Below are 19,550 nucleotides of genomic sequence, written 5' to 3' on the forward strand. Positions count from 1 at the left end.
AACGGTTCAGAGCGGAGTGTTGAAACACACATATACAATAAACTTGCAAATGCATACACAGTCACTCCCTGAGTTTTTGCTGCGACTGCCCTGAGTTCCTATGGAGTTTGTGATTGATGGATTCTCTGACTGGTGCTGTGGGACAGGTGAAGCCTTTCGAGTGAGCTAATCTACACTGCCTCCTACAGGATAACAGCCCACACTGGGCCTGTGAATATGTGAGAAACTGTCATCTTCACCTCAGCCGAGTCGATAATGATGACGATAAACGGTGTTTGCACAGCACTTATCAAGTCTTCAGATTCAACCGTCACATGTATTTGACAGCAAGGATGGTTTGAAACGTTAGACAGTGCAAAAAAAAAAAGACTTTAGTTGTATTTCATTCCAGAATTGAGATTGTTGGGGTTATTATCAAAGGATGGCCTTGCTGAGGTTGTCAATACTTTAATTTGCTGCTATTAGCTTTGTATTGCTCCCAAAGGTTATTTAAAGTATCTTTTTTTTCTGACATACAGCGTTACAGCCTTTGCTTCAATACATTAGATTGTGAAAACCACAAGGATAAGTCATCTCTTATCAGAGTGTAGCGTCCCTACCTTCCATGCAATACTGTTCCCTCGGTTTTCATGTTTCACTGCAATCGGAAGCTCCCCACGCTCGTAGTATTTGCGGAATGTGCTTGGTTTGGCAGGGCACTCATGAAAAACCCTGGAAGCTCTGGGACCCACCACCTGGTCAGGCAGAAAAGAGAAAATGGTAATTAAGAGAAAGGAGCAAAATAAAGATTTAAACAGAAGGAGACATGCACAGTGAGTGAGAGTGTTGTTTTATGAAATCAGAATTGACTGTGTTTTCTCCTACAAGAATAGAATCACTCCCACTGCCTTTTCTTTAAAGTAATTCGGGGAGACACATGTGCCTGCTCTTCTGCTCCTCCAAGGAAGGCAAAACACAGAGCGAGTGTGTGCATTTGTGTGTGTCTGCATTGGCCATGTAGCCAGAGGCACTGCCAGAGGCATTGTTAGGATCATCTTTTCTCTGCCTCCATATTGGATATGTGCTATTACTGTGCCACTGAAAGCCAATGGGACTCCTAACACATCAGCCACAGTGTCTGCCACTATTGCTGTGGGATCCATTGATGGTGGCGCCACATAAGAAATGTAAGTAAATGCAACACCCCTACAAAATAGAGCAAGTAGAGAAAATTATTTTTTAACAATTTCCATGTAGAGCTGTGCCGGTGGATGATGATCTCTGGGGACTGACCATGCTTGGTGTGATTGCAGATAGCTGGCCAATCACAGCAACTTTCCCATTAATCCATTCAGTTAAGATTATCATTATTATTATCAGATTAATATGAAATTTAATATGCCTGACTGTAGTCATTTGTGACAACGGCGTGGACACGCACGGTAACACGCTCACACCTCTGCGATCTTTGATGTGTTCCCCTCATCTCAAAATGAGAGACAACAGCCTTTCTGTCCTGTGTCTTTACAGAGATGCTAGTTTAGCCCAACTACTAAAGTTTGTTCCACCGAATGTGTGTGTTTGAAAGAATAGTAAAGAGTTTTATCACACCAATATAAAAACAGGCTGAATGACTTAGCGGTACTATAGACCTAAAGACAAATAAGCATAAAAAAGCCATGTTTAATATTATGACTTTACATGGTCTTTTGATATTCATCTGTTTATGGTCACTAATTACAATAGACTGAATTGCTGAATAATTCATCTCTGTATGTGAATGGGGCTCTCCTGCTGGTATATCCTCACGTGTGTCTCATCACGCTGAAAGTGGCAAATAATCTCCCCATGGTCTCTCTCTTTCTTTCTCTATTTCTCTCTCTGTCTCTCTCTCTCTCTCTCTCTCTCTCTCTCTCTCTCTCTCTCTCTCTCTCTCACACACACACACACACACACACACACAGGCTGTGTGTGGGTTTTCTTGTGTTTGGGCTACACACTGTGTATTATAAAGGGTGGGTAGTGCTACCATAATGGGTAGAGATTAAAAACATCCCCCTCCCTGGCAACACTAGCACTGGGTACTGGTGATCACACAGGGGGGCGATAAGGCTATGAAGGAGATCGCCCCAGCCCTAGTCCCATGTTACAGTACAACTGGGACACAAGAAATTGAACTTTTTCATAGCCTATTATTGTTTTCATAGGTGACACATATTTTGGCGACTTCCAAACATCATCTCAGTGATATGAGTGAAGAGACTATTTCAGCTGAAGCAGCTGGATTTGTTAAATCTTACAATAATGATCGCCGTATATGTATATGTTTGTATGTATCCTGTCTTTCTTTTATTGGATGGGCAAATCTGAACAAAAAACGTTGCCCAAAGACTGTTAAACAACATCTGTAGGGTTTAAAAAAAAATGTGTTATGATTGCAGATTTTTTGATTTTCATATATATTATGTTCATCTCATTACCTCCCCTGTGAATGGTTCATTTTTTGATTGCATTTGTTTGTTTATAGTTAAGACTAAAATATTACACCTTTGCAACAACACAGTGTAGTGGATGAATGGCAGAAAGCCAGAGTCACTATTTTCCCCATCTGTGTCCCTTGTGTGCATTCCTTGCCATCTGTGTCACACTGCCACATGACTGTCAGATGTGTGGATGTCATTAATCCTCAGATTACCACTCTTGGAGGAGCTGAATTATGCCACAGAGACCCACACACAGAAAAGTGGGTCTGGGATGCGTTATCTTTGGCAGGACATCCTCAGATGGCTGTCCAACTTGACAGATTTTAAAGAGGATCCGAGCAATTACATGCTACTCAAAGTTTTCATGTTACATCACTCGCTAGTGTTGCCTGTTGGTGACTTGAGTTCAATTTAAATACTAGAAGGGCACTAGGAGAGCGTATCCTTCACCAAGGCCAATGAGTTCACCAAGCTTCACGAATTTCAGCCTGGTAGGTTTTGCATAATCTTGCTGACAGACAATCATCGCGATCGTGGCTCAAGAGTTGGGAGTTTGCCTTGTAATCGGAAGGTTCCCGGTTCGAGCTCCTCCTCAAGTTGTGTCCTTGGGCAAGACACTTCGCCCGTTGCCTACTGGTGGTGGTCAGAGGGCCCGATGGCGCCAGTGTCCGGCAGCCTCGCCTCTGTCAGTGCGCCCCAGGGCAGCTGTGGCTACAATGTAGCTTGCCATCACCAGTGTGTGAATGTGTGTGTGAATGGGTGGATGACAGGTTGTGTAAAGCGCTTTGGAGTCCTTAGGGACTAGAAAAGTGCTATACAAATACAGGCCATTTACCAAACTGCACCGAAAACCTACCTCTGCCTGGCTCTCGCTTCGGAGCAGGACTATAAAAAAATTACAACTCCAAATGTATCTCAGTAAAACTGCCACCAAGGAATGATGCAACGTGGATCAAACTTTAAGCTGCGCGTGCAATATGATGTAGTGGGTGCCAGGATCAATAGACTCTGGAGAAACAAAAAAGAGAAACTACCGTGAGGGACCCCAGGTGAGTGTCGTCGAGCGCTCAGTGCATTTAAACAGCCCTAATGCACCGTGGGATTGCAGCACAGTCATTTCAAATGAATCCGTTTGGAGCATTTGTTTACCATGCCAGGGAATACTGAATAATATTATGCTGATTAATAGGCACAGGTTTGTATACCTGCAGGAAAAAGACAACCCAAACAAAATGTCTGTGACTAACAATGCATGTAAAACACAAGAAAAGGCACTCTGCAGTACCGTTGCTCTACTAGTCTTAAGGAATCCCAGCAAACATGTATACCTATTATCAGACTGTTATTTTGAGTTTAAACTCAGTTACATTACCATAAATGTTACCTATCGTTTCGAATAATCCCATCAACAGTGCCCTTATAAAGAGACTTTTCCTTTTTATTAGATTCAAAACCAATTAGTCTATAATTGCTTGGATTGCTTTAACTTAGCATTTTCATGAATAGAAAGTGTCAGCTTGCCTCATTAGAATTTTATTTCTGCCTTGTCACATCACATAAGTTAATACAACACTGGGATTGTTGTTTCATTTAGACTCTGAAGCACACACCACTATTATCTGTTTGCCTTCTCTCTCTCTTTTTTGTGTGTTTTCTCATTCTCTTCATTGTTGGAGTTTGTTTTTTTTTTCCTTTTTTCCAGCTGAGGAAATAGCTGAGGAAATAGGAAGCTGTAAGGCTTGCAAGATCACTGCTGCTCCAGCCTGCAGGAGTGACAAAGCCCTCATATCCAGGTAGCTACGGCGGTGGTTGAGCCACGCTGCACGGGGAGGCTAAAAATAGCTCAGACTGTCCAGCGAGGAGAGAATGAAGCCAGACTGCATTGACTGGCTGAGCAGCTTTTATGGTCAGGAATGATGACGCTGCAGTCAATTCAGTGGCCTGTGTTCATAGCAGAGGTGTTGCAAGCTTCACAGTCACCTCCCTGTTTTCTCTTCAATTATCATCACCGGCAGACAGTTCACGTCAACATTCATATGAATGTGTGCATATGAATGTTGCCAAACACAGAAGCCCCTTCCCCTTTGTTGCTGATGTAGGCCACCATTCCCAGCAGCTTACAGAGAACTATAAGAGGAATAGCGTTGTGGGGAGATTACCACCTGCTGTCTTCCAGATGTCATTCCTGTTATTTGCCTGCTGCTTTTCTGCCATTTTTCAGAAGTGTTTCTAAAGCTTTTGCATGCTGTGAGGAAACCCACAAAAAATAACTAGCCACTAACTTTGTTTATCTCAATTTGACTCCTAACATATACTCTATGAGGAAAGCTATACAATCCTCACTTAAGCAACTTAAGCAACGTCTATGTGTGAGAAACTCTGTATATCTGCGAAAATGTGTTGATAAATTGTAAATATTAGCCTGGTCTTTTCTTCATTCTGTGATTTAGGTTTATCCTGCAATCAAAGTAAAAATAGTCATATAAGAACAGGATTTGATGTTATAGAAAATGTGAGAAACCTTCTTTGCAAACCTAAAATCATCCCTGTTCTGAAACACTGGCATAAACAGAGAAAAAAAAAAAGAAAAGGCAGACAACTGCACAAGAAGATAACCTCCCGCCCTTCTGTAGAGGCCATAAAGAGAGTCTGCAAGACAACAGACTACAGAACAGAGAGAGGTGGTGTAAGGCAATAAGTGTCTGTTTTGTGTGCCCCTGGAGCACATATCAGAGAGTCATAACAAGGCAGTGCTGGTCAGATGAGCTCCAGGCTGTCATTTCTCTCCTTCGTCTTCACTCTGCCTCCAGATCTGTTTCCTCCCTAATGCTGTTGTCCGCTCCAACTACATTCACCGTAAACCTGGCTGCCGTTAGAACCACCGAGGCAGTAAAGCACAAACACGCGCTTGCACACCACACATGCTGAGTTCCCCACGGGCAAGCCGAGCAGAGGTGTGATTGAACAGCAGCAGGGCCTTGTGCTCCTGTCATTTATAAAGGTGTCATCATGAGAAACAGAGATGCTCCCTCTAACCTTATTAGTATGGTTCTCATAATGTTGACATACAGAGTGAAGTCGAGCACCCAAAAACAGGCAATATAGCAATATATGTGATATTGTATATTGTATAAAAATTATTTCCCAAGACATTTCTCAAATGGAGGTTATTTTGGTTCAGGAGTATTAGCATTTTTCCTTATCAAATAATCAGAAAAAACAGGAAAATGCATGGATGCCTGTCAAATAAGCTGACGCACTCATGGGCTTTATTGTACACAAAGCAATCGTGCTTACTGTTGCATCGCCTCTCAAAGGGCCGTTCTGAGCCGAGAAAAATCCCAAAAATGAGAGATAAAGGTGACGCATGAGACAGCTACTGAAAATGCTGGAAAGAACTGGAATAAGAAAAACCAGAAAGACAGAGAAGAATATACGGGATAGAAGCAGGAAGCAGGGGAAGGAGATGGAAGACTTGTGGATATGATAGGAAGAGGGAGACAGGGAGACAATAGGTGTGGCTCATCAATTCTGAGGGTGAGTTCAGCATGGCGGGGCTGCCGCAGCGTGTAGGTGATCCATCATTTTGCCTGGTCCTTCAGCTCCACCGCTCTCTCACATCTCTCCATCTCCAACACCACCTTAAAACTCCCTTGAATTCTTCTGATAGATGTCTGGTGAAGGCTTGTCAATTATTGACAGCTCAGGATTGCCTTTGCTATTGCACTTCTTGGAATTCCTGAAATGTGGCTCATCTCCCAGCACCTTTCTGCAATTTGCTGGGGGGAGAAAGGCATTTTGCTGCCTTGCATTTGTACGGGAAAAAAGGTGCCACTGCAACTTGCATCACCTGTTCACTGAAGGGAGTTAGGTAGTTGCTAGCTTTCTCACTTGCTCTTTCTCTCTCTCTGAATTTCCTGAGTGAGAAGTTATTGAAACCTACTTCCATGCACAAGGCCGCTATTCCCGATGGAGGGTGCGGGGTAAGTGAGTCACAGAGGATGGAACAGAAAGGCAGAGGCTCTCCTGATAAGGTCAGCTTGCACATCGCTGCCACTGGCAACAAAATTAGCTTGGTTTTTTTACAGAGCATTTTTCGCCGCCATATAGCCCAGCCGACTGCCTGCCCGCTGGTCACAAGGGATGCGACGCTGGGTTACACATGCATACTTTAGTCTGAAAATTTAAATGAGCAAGAAGACAAAATAATGGAGGTATTTAGGCTGTTAGGGAGCCAGTGTTACACAGCCATGTCCAAGCAATCATTCAACACAATATTTCTGCTAACTCATTCCCTCTGCAGGGCAAAGCACAGACTGGTGGGAGGCAGATTCCTTTCAGAAGAATAAATGCACAATATTTGTGCAACACTTCATTAATTTCTCATGACCAAACAGCAAGTGCAGTGAGTTTCATTATGTGCAGAAATTAGCCGTGTTGCGAGAGACAAGGTCGGATGAGAACAAATGGGTAAAGCGGCCTCACTGGACGGGAAAACCACAGACTGATGAAAGGTAACAGACTCTTTTGTTCTGAGTCACAGGTACATAGAGGTGCTGCTTTATTGTCATTGTGTCACAGGCGTTTGCGTCAACGATATTGTGCACACAGGCACAAGGGCAGGGATGTTAGTAATGAAAAATGACGACACTGCAAGGTAAAGACGGCACTACACGCCTCATGTCACTACAAAGACACGAGGATGAAACAGGTGACAGCCACCTACTATTGAACTGTGCTCGAGAGGGACAACTTTAAAGAAGAACTTCAAAAAGCATCGTCAAGCATTGAAGAGCGCCCCACTGTTTTCTGTCTCCTCTAGTTTAACCCCATCACTTAAAAGAACAGCACAGACACGGGGAGACGTTAAGGGGATGTGAAAGAAAGAGTTTGAGGTAGGAGTGCGAGAGGACGAGTGTAAATGAAAGAGGAGCTGTGCGAGGGAGAGAAAAGAGAGCGAGCGAGACAGAGCAAGGGAGAGAGAGAGAGGGAGGGAGAATGCCCTGAGTATTTTCCATCTTCTCTGTGTGGCCCACTTATCAGCCAGGCAGCAGGGCAGCCTTGTGCTTACGGAGCCCTATTGGATGATTCGTATCACCAAACCACAGTTGAGATGATGGCACACAGTGAATAAGCCTGCATGGAAAAGGCAGAAAATGTTAGCTCCTGCTCCTTGTTAAGTGAATGGAAAACCAAATGCACTGAGCCTGGGAGGTTAAACTTTAGAAAGGAAAGACCACATGAATACTTATGGTGCAACACATATGCACAAGAGGTGTTGAACCCACATAAACCGCCATGCAGATGGACTCAAACAACTTTTATTTAAATAAATAGATCTTTTAGTGCTACTTCTCATTTTTGCACTTTAGTGTTTGTTTCATTTGTTTAGCAAAATACAGAATGATAAAGATCAAGGGTGCAATGCTGATCAGACTGATGCAGATGATTTTCTGAACATTTAATAATACAAGTGTTTTAAAATGGAAGGCAAACAAACAAAATTGGCCAATATCTGTATCATCCTTTCATCTATTTTCCTATTCACTTATCCAATTCAGGGTCTTAATGTTTAGTATTCCTTTTCATGTTTCATGTGTTCATGTTTCAGTATTAATGCCCTTTTGACTACTTCCCATTTCCCACCTATGTCTAATGATCAGTCACTCCTGTGTGTGTATATATAGAAATGTCTTCCCGTTTGTTCTCTGTTTGCAGTCTGCTGAGCTACTTTGTTTCTGCTCCTTTGTTTGTGCATCCCCTTGGTGAATCTTAAGCTCCTTTTGTATGTTTTGAACTCCTGTTTCATGTTCAGTTGTGGACTTTGTTAAAGTTTTGATTTTTGCAACATCAAAATGAAGGGCTTACGTTTTGTTCACTTTGTTTGCATCCGTCTCGTGCATGTAGGGCCACTCCAGCTTAATGCTGACATTTTCTAGCTATTTATTTCCACCTGTGTGCCACTTTATAAATGTTTGGATCCTTTGCTCATACCAAGGCTGCTGGCTTGTGGCTGGCTCTGAGTTGTGTATGTGTTTTAAATGTATGAAACTCATAAACAGAAATATATGAGGCATCCCAGCCGGTCATCCGGCTGGATCAAGCAGCTGGAAATCAGCCATTCCCTCACAAACAGTTTACCGTAAGTAACATGACTGCATCGACTTTTACGTAACTGAGTCACTGTGACCACATCATTACACACACATACATGGAAACAAGCATATAAACATCTCTGTAAGACAAGCTGACTTTTTTTTTTTTTATTTCTGACTGTTAAAAGAGCAGGACATGCGCTGATCCAATGCTGTGAGTTTACAGCTCCAATCAGTAACAACACCTGAAGGTATTAAAACACAGCTCAAGGCCGTGAAATTAATGACACACACAAGAGGACCTATAGATCCCTTCCATTGCCACTTCTGCTGCCGAGAATCAGGAATTTGACTCTCCTTCCAGTTTTACTCACTGAATAACTAGCTTCTTGTCAATAACCATCCTCATAACTGCATTTAAAAGAGGACTAACTGAAAACCACCTCACAGAAACTTAATGTTCATGAACTCAGTATAACAACACGCTTTGTTAGTTGTGGCCAAAGCTCAGAAACATCTGCATGACTCATCCAGAAGTTTAAACCTAACCGCGTGTCTTATTTGCAGGCAGTAAGAAGACAGCCACTTCAGCAGATAAGGACGCATTAGTGAAATTAAATAGCCAACCAGGGAAATGCTGAGATGTGCAAGAAGGCTAGAAGAAGCCTAAGCTAGGAGATGAGGCGATTAATGGTGAGACCAGCCAACAGGTAAACACAGGTATGACCACATACTTTAGAAAGGGAGCGGCATGTTAGCGGTGGAAGGGTTATCAACAAGCCTCCGGGGGCAGGGACAGGAAAAGAACAGACCCAGAGCAGCAGGAGACCATCGATTTCACCACAGAGATGCAGACAGACAGCCATAAAGATAAGACAGGAGAGCGCAGGTCAGTCTGCAGCTTCATCCACAACACACCACAGCCACATACACACACATTCCCAGGTGTCACAGGTAGCCCAGCACTGACAGATCCCTGAGGAGCATTGGGAGGCGTGAGGAGATAAGCAGGCTGCACATGGTAAGCGATACAGGTTCTACCTCTGATATGGGAATATTGTTTAACACTGAAGAACATTATCTAGGTGATTAGTATGTATTGCAAAACGAACCCCAGGCCCTTGGTCTTATCGCAAGCCCAGCGTGACTTTCTATTCCTGGAAATCAGTCTTGCTGCCTGTAAGGCCGTCTGTTAGAAACGAAGCTGGAAGTTTGCTTACAGAGACCAGAGGTCTGAAATTTGACCTTTATACAAATTAAAGGGAGGAAAGCACACTGAAGGCTACATCACTGCGACCAAACACCCTACACGGACAGCTTGCCAAAATCAGCTGAACTCATCAAGTCACACAAATGCATCTTAGGCAAAAAGTTTTGTTTGGGTTATAGACAGTGAAAAATAAAAGACCAGAGGGCTACTATTGTGACCTCCTGCAAAGATACTTCTTTGAATGGCAGTCCCTCCAATACAAAAGAAAAAAAAAACATTTTGCTGCCCAAGTGCCTTAAAAACAGGCACTTCTCCATCTTCTCAAATCACACACTGAGCTTGTTGCTTCAGCAGCTCTCTCAGAGAGAGAGGCGGCACTTTTAGTTGAGCTACAGGGAGGCAATAACACATGCAGACAGTCAAACAAACAAACAAATAAAAAGAAACTAAAGCAAAGCCATACCTCAAAGCCTGCTGTGCCAGCAACACCTGGCTTTTGAGCTGATTTATTCAAAAAACACGATTTCTACTAAAGTCATAGAGATTTACTTCAGTATCATTCTCTTACAGTGCGATCCATTCATCTAGCTACCCACCTTCTATTCAATCACTCCTCCTACTTCTCCACCTCTTGCTCTGCATTGCAGGTTGCTGATGCTCTGACAGTGAAACAGGTGTCTAGGCTATTAGTATGAGTCTTGCTGCGCCACCTCCTCTATCTCACACCTTTGATGACAGGCATAAATCAAGGCTGTGTGAATGAGGAATAGTAAATAACGGGTTTGCTACAATAGCAAACTGTGTGCCTCCAGTCTTGTTCTCAAACACCAGTGATTTAGCTTACAGTCAGCATAAAAGATGTCAGAAACAAACCACACCAGCGCAATCATTGAAGAGATTATTTTCCTGTTCATTTAGCAACAGCAGAAGTTCAATCTGAGCAGCACATTCTCCTTCACTCATAAAACACTTACCCATTACGGGATGTGCTACGTCATCCTCTCCCTCTTGAATTTTATCACTCTTCTATATCTTTCCCCTCAACTGCCTTGAGTTTCCTCTCATAAAAAGGCTGCCTGACTCTCCTTGGCTTGAATTTTTATGTCTTTCTCTGGCCCATCTCAGAGGAATATTGTCAAGGTAATATGATGATGACCCTTAAGACTCCTCATTAAATCACTCAGTATCAGAGCATCAACTAAAAGTCTAAAGTGTTATCATAAAAGTACAACCAAGACAGTCCAGACGACCTCAAAAAGAAAAAAGGCGGCAGGGAATTTCTTTTATCTTTTATAACTGAAAGTCTTAACCACAATATCTTACATTAACACTCACATCAGCATCCATGTCACAACCTTATTCAGACAGCCAGACAGACAGTCCAAACAAAGTCAGTTAGATTCAACAACACTAAAGAGATGGGTGTCAGAGTGGCAGATGGAAAGTTGAGCATCTGTCACTGTGCTGAACCATTTGGCTGAAATCAAAGGGAGATGAGCTCCTTCAAAGGACAGGCAAAGCCTTGTCTGAGGCCAGACATGCTCTGGTGTGCTCCGAAGATAAGGGCCAAGAGGTTATATTGCTTTTCTTCTGTCTCTCCCTTTGTTCTCCTCTGTCTTAAGGGAGTGGGAGGGATAGAAGGAAAAATACAGACAGAAGTAGAAGAGAGAGAAAGGTAGAGAAAGGCAGAGAAGGAGAGAGAGAGAGAGGGGGAATGAGTCATGAACAGGTTGCCTGTCTTCTTCTGCTACAGCTTGGCGTGTTGATCAAACACTCGTTAGTGGAATTTGCTTGGTGTTTCCGGACGACGATCGTAATGAGCAGAAGTGGCTGGAGCAGAGGGGGGTTGCTGGGCCGTGATGTGGATCACTTCTGACAGTATCAGAGTACTTTTCCCTTCCAGCTCTTCCCTTTCCCTGCCTTCTCCAGCTTGCTGCAGCAGAGCTGTTGCCTCCAGCACACCTTCAACTGGGAGCACTTCAGCTCAGCTGGATGTAAGGCATGAGCTAAATAGCAGAGTAATCCTCAGTGGAATTTTGAAGGGAACATACACACTGCTTCTAATCTCAAAGGGTTTGCAGGTTTACTTTCTTGGCACCGGGTGAAGAACACCACAGCCCTGGAGCACCATCTATGATGTTGGCTGCTGTGCTTTTTAAACTGCATCCATTGCGCTGCTGGTGCTGCTTTGCTCTGCCCTACCATCCCTTTTCTCTTTACAGAAAGCATCTAGTTAATAAGCATTGTGACAGACAGATTCTTTTACATTTAAACACATTTGTTTTCTAAAAATCATAACATGGTTTCAATTGCTGTGTTCCACTCATGGATAGCAGATTTTGTTATTGTCCTTGAGGGGTTACAGATAAAAAGGCCTTTTTGGTCTCTGTGCTGGTCAGCAAAATTCAAAAGGTCAGGCCAATGTTTTAGCGAGATGGCGATTTTAAAAGATTTTCAAAGTAGGGGGTGGCGAAACAAAGGCCACCACTTGGTATTATTGGATTGGAACAACTGCGTTTGTCAGATACATTGATTTTTTTTGCCACTGGTCCCCATTATGTTGATGTAGGCAGTATGCGAGCTGTCACATCTGACCCTGTAGTCAAGTTCATAACGCACACTTAACATCGGACAATTAGAAGACTCAGAAGAGGCCATTCTCCTCTGGCAAGGACAAGTCAGTGCGACGGGTGATAATGATGGAGGATGTGTGTATGTCATCTAATATCTCATCAGTGTACCACACTTGATCGCATCCTCATTTATATTAAAGTTTGTCCCTGTCACAAGCAGGTATATTCTAAATGCACACACACATAACAGTATGACTTAATGTTGAGGTAAAATTATGAATACTGTTTTCAGTTATGAAAGAATTCTTAACTGATAATGAGCCAAAGCACACGCTTAAAAAAGATGGCAAAATGCAGACAAACTGGATTTAAAAAAAAATGTGGTCACAGACTGAAACTAATAGTAGTTTAATGGGCACACAATGTACACCACTCAAATCCTGCTGAATGGAAATTAACTATTTGGAGCATTTCTAATTATGATTTTAAGGACTGGTATTTAGGTCATATAAGTCACATAAAATAGATTATTATGGTTTATGAGTAGCACCGGTATATGCCTGGAAATGCTCTGACCATGCCATTCCTCATGACACCAAAGATGAAGAACTTAAAGGAGTGAGCAGGGACTGCGGTGTGACAATACAACCTTGTCCAAAAGAGGACACCGGACTTAAAGATAACACACTAATGCCGGAGAGAGGGTGCAGCTTCTGAAATACTGTCAGTATAACATTTTGGATGGCTTTGTGCAAAGGAATGTAGCAAAAAAAAGAAAGTGAAAAGAGCACTGCGATTTAAAAGGTTTATTTAAAAGGATTTATTTCTTGCTTCCTTACTGTCAGTCATTTTCAGATGTCTATCATGAGGTAAATATTTTGAAAGCTGCTCAAAGCACAGTATAAGCCCAATCAAGAAGGTTTATTGCATAAACCAAACAGCAACTCAAACAGAAAAACACATTACGTGAGCAAAAGCTAGCATTACACGACATGTTAAAGTTTCACAGTCAGCCACCTTCACTCTGAACCACCACACACAAGCCTACTCATTGCAAAATAGAATTCAAATCACTGATTTTTTTCCCCCCTCAGACAAACCTGTAAATCTGACTTGCTTATGTAATCAAGCAACCTTGCAACTCTAGGCAGTAGCATGAAAGGTTCTGGAAGTGGCTACTTAGTGTGGTTTATCCATTTGCTTCACATGTGAAAGATCCTTGGTTTGATTCTTGGAAAAAAAAAAAACCTAGTGCTGGTCCCAGGCCTTGATAAATGGGAAGGCTGGCTCAGGAAGGATATCTGGAGTGAAAACTGTTATTGTTTATTGTTCCTGAAGCACAACAAACATGTGGTAGACTCAGCAAAAACCTGCCAAAATGGGCCAGGGACATGGTACTATGCAAACAACAAAGACTGAGTTATAACTATAAGGAAAAGGGATTTTATTTTATGGCAAAGTCTGCAAAATTGTTTTTATCAGATTTTATATATACGGTTTTGGGGATGGCTAAAACAGTTATTAAATAATGTTTTAAATGAATTTTCCACAATTAAGTGTGAGCAAGGTCTTAAAGATGACTGTTAAGTGACAAGGACTTCTAAAAATACTTTAGTTTATCCTAGGAACCACAAGTAAGCAGTTTGTGTCTAAAAAATAACTCCAATATTCCTCACAATGTGACTGGAGGCCAAGGTAATGCCTTCCAAAGTAAGCATCTGGTTAGAGGTCCTGCAGGCCTTTATGTCTTTAAGATATTCTTGTAACCTAACTAAATAGAAAGACAAAGCTGGGTATAATTTGGATATCAATGAAAATATATGTGTGAAATGATCAGGACCCACACAGTGTTCAAGTGTCACTTCTAAGCACCTTTATTTTTAAATACTGCGTTCCCACTGCTTCTGCACTGTATATATTCCACCGCAAGGCCAGCTTCCCAGCTCCTTTAAACACCACACACTAAAAAGGGGCAGAGTTCATTAGTTGTAATCCCTCTCACCTGTCCCCACCGTCTTCCCGGCACAGCCTCATGAGCCTACTGTACCACCCCTCCACTGCCGCAGAGCCAGAGACCACACCCGTGCCATGCCTATGTCTTCTAATAATGCTACCTAAGCTGAGCATGTACCATGTAAACAGAACTGGTTCTTCTGGTGACCCAGTGGTTATCACTGACTGATTTCTAGGCCTGCTTGATTGGGGTTTTATTAATCAATTTTACAGTGACTTCCAGCAACTTCCACTCACAACCATTTGGGAGAAAATCAATGTGAAAGCTGTAAAATACCCTGTCTTACAGCTTAGAACAGACTTCACTGGCAACATATTAAGCAAAATATGTTAAGAAAACACATTTTATGGTGATTCCTGATCATTTCTAGCAATTTTGTACCTAACGAACAAAAAGAAAAAAAACTGGCTGTTTTTATACAAGGACACTGCTCATAGAAATGGCGTAGGTCTAGATGCCCTCAGTGATGGTTATCACATGACATAGGGCTAATTAACTCTTGAGCCGAAAATAGGGGCCCTGCAAGGAGCAATAAACATTCGCTATTAAACGCTATCTAATTAGAATTCAAGCTACAAGGGCATGAAGGAGAACATAACAAACACAGAGGCCAGTATAATTGTCAACCAAGCTCAGAGGAAGGCAAACATAATAGATATAATCAGCTGAGCACTTCCTGTAAGGTCATGATAGAATGTTGTGGAAATACTTCCACATATCTGACTGAAGTTTACTGACGGTGTTTTTCCTCAATCGCGGAAAAGGTCACAGACATTTCAGCAGACGTGCACTTCAGACGCCATGCTATCAATTATAACCTAATCTATTTGTTGATACCTGGCGAGAGAACATGAATCAGAGAAACTGCTTTTTGTAAGTTCTGCCAAATTTACCCTGAGCAGGAATGTAGATCTTCAATGTGATCTAAAATCCAGGATCAAAGCAAAGTTTCAAATGGGCATTGCAGAAGTAAACTTTTTTTCTCTTTTAAGGTGACTTTAAATTAGCGGCATTTGATGGATTTCATCTTTATATAATGCTTAAAATGTATTGTCATTTCTATGCAGTATTTCATGCAAAGAACAACATACGAAGTTATGAGGAAAACTGTAAGATGTCCAAGTCAGCCAATGTTTTGTGCGCTTAAGACCTTTAGGCTCTGTGGTTGATCGATAGTAATGGAAATGCCAGCAGGCCTCCAGAGTCCGTTGCCAATTTAACCTTTTTTGTACCATGACTCAATTCTTCCTCAAATAACCCAGCTGTTTGCTGGGATGGACTGCAGGTTTGTGGTGCTGATAAGATGAACACACGGGAGCGAGGGAAGGGAAAGACGGATACAGAAAAATAGTGCGTGTGTCCCTACAAGTACTGCTGGTTTAGAAAACATTTCCGGGAGGCAGTTCAAGTGTGGCGGCCAAGCAGATGGGTGAGGACATCCAACTTTGCTCAGTATGCCTTGCCTTGCATAGGCAAGACACAACACAGACACAAAATACCTGATTGTGCTGCATGGGCAATTTATGGCTCATGCTGGGCACATTATGAGTCTCTGTGTCAGTAAACGTGTTTAGAGTGATGGGGAAGAATGATTTTGATGGGAAGTGAGAGTAGTAAATAGGCAGATTCATCTTCATAAAAAATTTCAAGGATTCAATCTTGGTCAAAAAGGGAAAAAAACTGCTGCTATCGTTTATCTGAAATAGCCTCATTTTTATTTCAGACTCTTATTGTTGTCTTGATTATTCCACCCTATGGTGTTTTTCAGTGAATCGGGTTTAATCATTTTAAATCAAGCTTTAACTAATGCACATAAAGCTATTAGAAAAACTTTGGAATCTTCTAAACAAATCAAATTTGAGACAGCATTTTAACCAAGTTTACATCACATTTTTAAAGTGAGATTACATTTAATCGAGTTGTACTGAAATTCTACATTCATTTAAAGCCCTAATCAAGGATCAATTCGAAGCTGTCACTTGTTTAATTTGTTCAGATGGATTCATTTATTACGATGACACTCTGGGGCTAGAGCATCGAAAACAAATAGCTAAGATGTGCATATACACATCTCTGACACACTCTCTACAAAGCATCCTTCCAAACTATCCACTAAAGCAAATTACTATGATACAATACAATTAAATCAAAATGCATCTATGCTCTGTTGCTTTTTAATTTACTGTCATTATTATTTAATTGATTTAGTTTACGATTTAGAGTGCATATGAAGTAATAGTCTGATAGCCCATTGTTTCTCTACATAAATGTTTTCATCTCCAGAGTGCTGGCTGGTTGAATAAAGGTTCTGAAATGAAAGAAAGAGAGAACAAGGGAGAGCAAGAGAATAGCAGGGGAGACTGTATAAGGGGCTGAGACATCTGCTCAGGTATATAATGATTATGCTGCGGGGGAAGGATAAGATATGGAGGTCACGTTTGCTGGCATGGAGTATCCTATCTGTCCCCTGAGGTTAGTGGGGTGAAAAGGCAGGATGACGGCAGGACTGGGGGATTGGAGTTAGCGGATAGTGGGGAGCCTTGTATGAGTCTTGGGGACACTGTTTGCTGGCCTTGGTTTTACCACAGAGACCAAGTAAGCAGTAAATGAGTTGTGATTTTTCAAAATCTATCATCTCAGCAATCTGCAGAGCCTTGTTACACAAAAGTTGAGGTTGGGCTCTAGTGTAGATTGTATCAATTTGCCCTCTAAGGTGAACTGTGCAGCAGAGCATGAGAGGGTTGTGTTCATATACTTGAGCATGTATTACGTTGCAGAGATTCAGACGGGTGACATATTACAGGAAAAACCAACATTAACTGTCGCTGTAAGGTGTTGGATGACCACATGGATTTGAGCCCCTTGATTCTTCTTCTACTTGCAAGGATGCAACACATTGTTTCCAAAAGACATGCCATCGTTTTGTGTTTCATATGTTAGCCCAAAATTAAAACTTTTTAAAACTAGGTGGAACTGTAGGGACACACTGAAGATGCAGCTGGTTATTGTGCTGTTATTTCTTTAAGTTTATGAAGTATTAAGTATTAGTTAATCTGAGAAAGAGTGGTTGCACCTAGGGCTGGGCCATATCATACTGTTCATGGTATGATATGGCCCGGGGGGGTTGCACTAATAAAGTTGTGGAGTAAGGTATTTTGTCTTGCGTCAATTATATCGTCAGTTATATCGTTATCGCAAATTTTCAAATATATATCGTGATAAATATTTTTGGCCATATTGTCCTGCCCTAGTTGCACATCCTTTGGCACGTCCCTTGGCACACGAATCTCCAGATTTAGATCTTGATTTTGTGCAAATGTAAAAAAAAAAAAAAAAAAAGGTACCTCCAAAAATTGCCTGGTGCTTTTTAAAAAAACTTTATTGCTCATAAAAGAATCATTACTTTAAAGCAGGGGTGTCAAACTCAAATACACAGTGGGCCAAAATTCAAAGCTGGAACAAAGTCGCGGGCTAACGTTAATATTTATTGAATTATGTTTATTCCTCCAGATATAAGAATGAATCTTTTCTTATGGACTCAAACACGTTTTGCTAAAAAATTGAATATGGAACAAGCAAAGCTTAATACTAAACAATATATATATTAGCTGTATAATACCAGTAGGCCAGCTCTGATAGTAATTTGGTATGGCTTTGCGGGCCAAATGTAATTAGGCTGTGGGCCAAATTTGGCCCGCGGGCCAGAGTTTGACACCTATGCTTTAAAGGTATAGCATATTATTTACTAAGACTATTGCAGACTATTATATGTAGAGTGTATGAAATATGAGTGCAGAAATGTTTGAAACTTTCTTTTATCACCAGAGAAAAGGAGGATTTCTCTAGATAAAGGACTTTGTGACATCTAAGACCTTGAAAGACCTCAGAGCTGAGGTTGGTTAAGCATAAAAGCAGTACACACAGAGAGGAAACATTGCAGGATGTGTGATGGCAAAAATCCAACAAATTACAGACTACATATATCAATCTCAGGGCATGACAATCATCAGAGGTCATATATTCTACTCTAATTTAATCTTCAGTATTCGATAAATCAATACCCAACCCAGAAGACAGATCTGTGAGCTCAATAGTTATTGACCAATGTTTTTATTTTCAGAATGGTATTCATGCAGCGAGATGTAATAACATGCCCTGATTAAACACCTTTGACTGGTTGCCCACATCTCTGACTCTGACAACTCAAACAAGGTTGACTACAGAAATCTGCTTCTACCAAGTATATACATAGATACTTAGTTTTGTGAATCTCCAGAATTTCACTGCAATACTTGCTCTGTCATTCGTTTCAGCCACAGCATAGGTGATGAACAGGAGCTCAAAGTTGAACCAAAAACTCAAGGGCTCAAGCAGCTTCTCCTTATGACAGGGAAGAAGGTGAGGCAAAGATAACGGGACACTCTGCCACTCAGAACAACGTGTGCCACAAAGTTTGGAATCATAATCCCAAATACAGTTCATAGCTCCACTGTGCGAAGCATTAGCACTAACGAGCCAGATGCTAACTGTGTTTTAAAACGGTTGAACGAAAAACTAAGCTCTAACTGTTAAGGACTGATTACACCTGTGCCAGATATATATAAAGATATATGTAAAGAATGTGGTGGAAGAGTATATTAATTATTGTTTTTATGCTTTATTTCTCTTTTATGACAATATTTTATGACAAAAATATTTCCATACGATGCTGAAAATAATTTGTGATGTGTATCATTCACTCACACCATTTTTGGGGGCATTACTTTCCATGTAAAGTGTGTGTAGTCATATCCATTCATTTTTCTGCACTGCGCAGCTGTTTGCAGTCTCTCTCCAACCTGTTATTTTTTTCTTGGGTTTTTTTTTTTGTTTGTTTTGGGTTTTTCTTTTTGTCATCAAGGCAGAATAAGCCTCTGACACAGAAAATAACAGCTTTGTTGCCCTCTCTGTATGAAGCGTACAGTGACGACCTCCCACCAGAATGTAAAGTGCATCTTGTTTCTCTTTAAATGCTTGAGGATGAATCACTGGAAAAAAGAAAAAAAAAACGGTGGAAGGGTTTCAGGGGCCTGTGCTATTGATTCAATTTCTATAACCACAAATACTTTAAAGCATAATAAGCCTATGCTTCAAGTCCCCATACCCTTTCAAGGCTTGAAATGGCCTTGTCGTTACCTACAAATCACAGCTCTCCGC

The 19,550-nt window shown here is 41.5% G+C and overlaps 1 protein-coding gene across 4 annotated transcripts in view; it reads right to left on the reverse strand.

Moving 5' to 3' along the window:
* pacrg (PARK2 co-regulated) overlaps positions 1–19,550 on the reverse strand; it is a 145,316-nt gene that overhangs the window by 121,722 nt on the left and 4,044 nt on the right. For all 4 annotated transcript variants that reach the window (XM_005925640.2, XM_005925643.2, XM_005925641.3 and 1 more), the window contains exon 2: positions 600–734. In XM_005925640.2, coding sequence (XP_005925702.1) covers positions 600–734 — 135 coding nt within the window. The remainder of the gene's footprint in view (positions 1–599; positions 735–19,550) is intronic.

This window comes from Haplochromis burtoni, unplaced genomic scaffold (assembly GCF_018398535.1).
Source record: "Haplochromis burtoni strain Fernald_Lab_line unplaced genomic scaffold, NCSU_Asbu1 Contig_86, whole genome shotgun sequence".
Lineage (NCBI taxonomy): Eukaryota > Metazoa > Chordata > Actinopteri > Cichliformes > Cichlidae > Haplochromis > Haplochromis burtoni.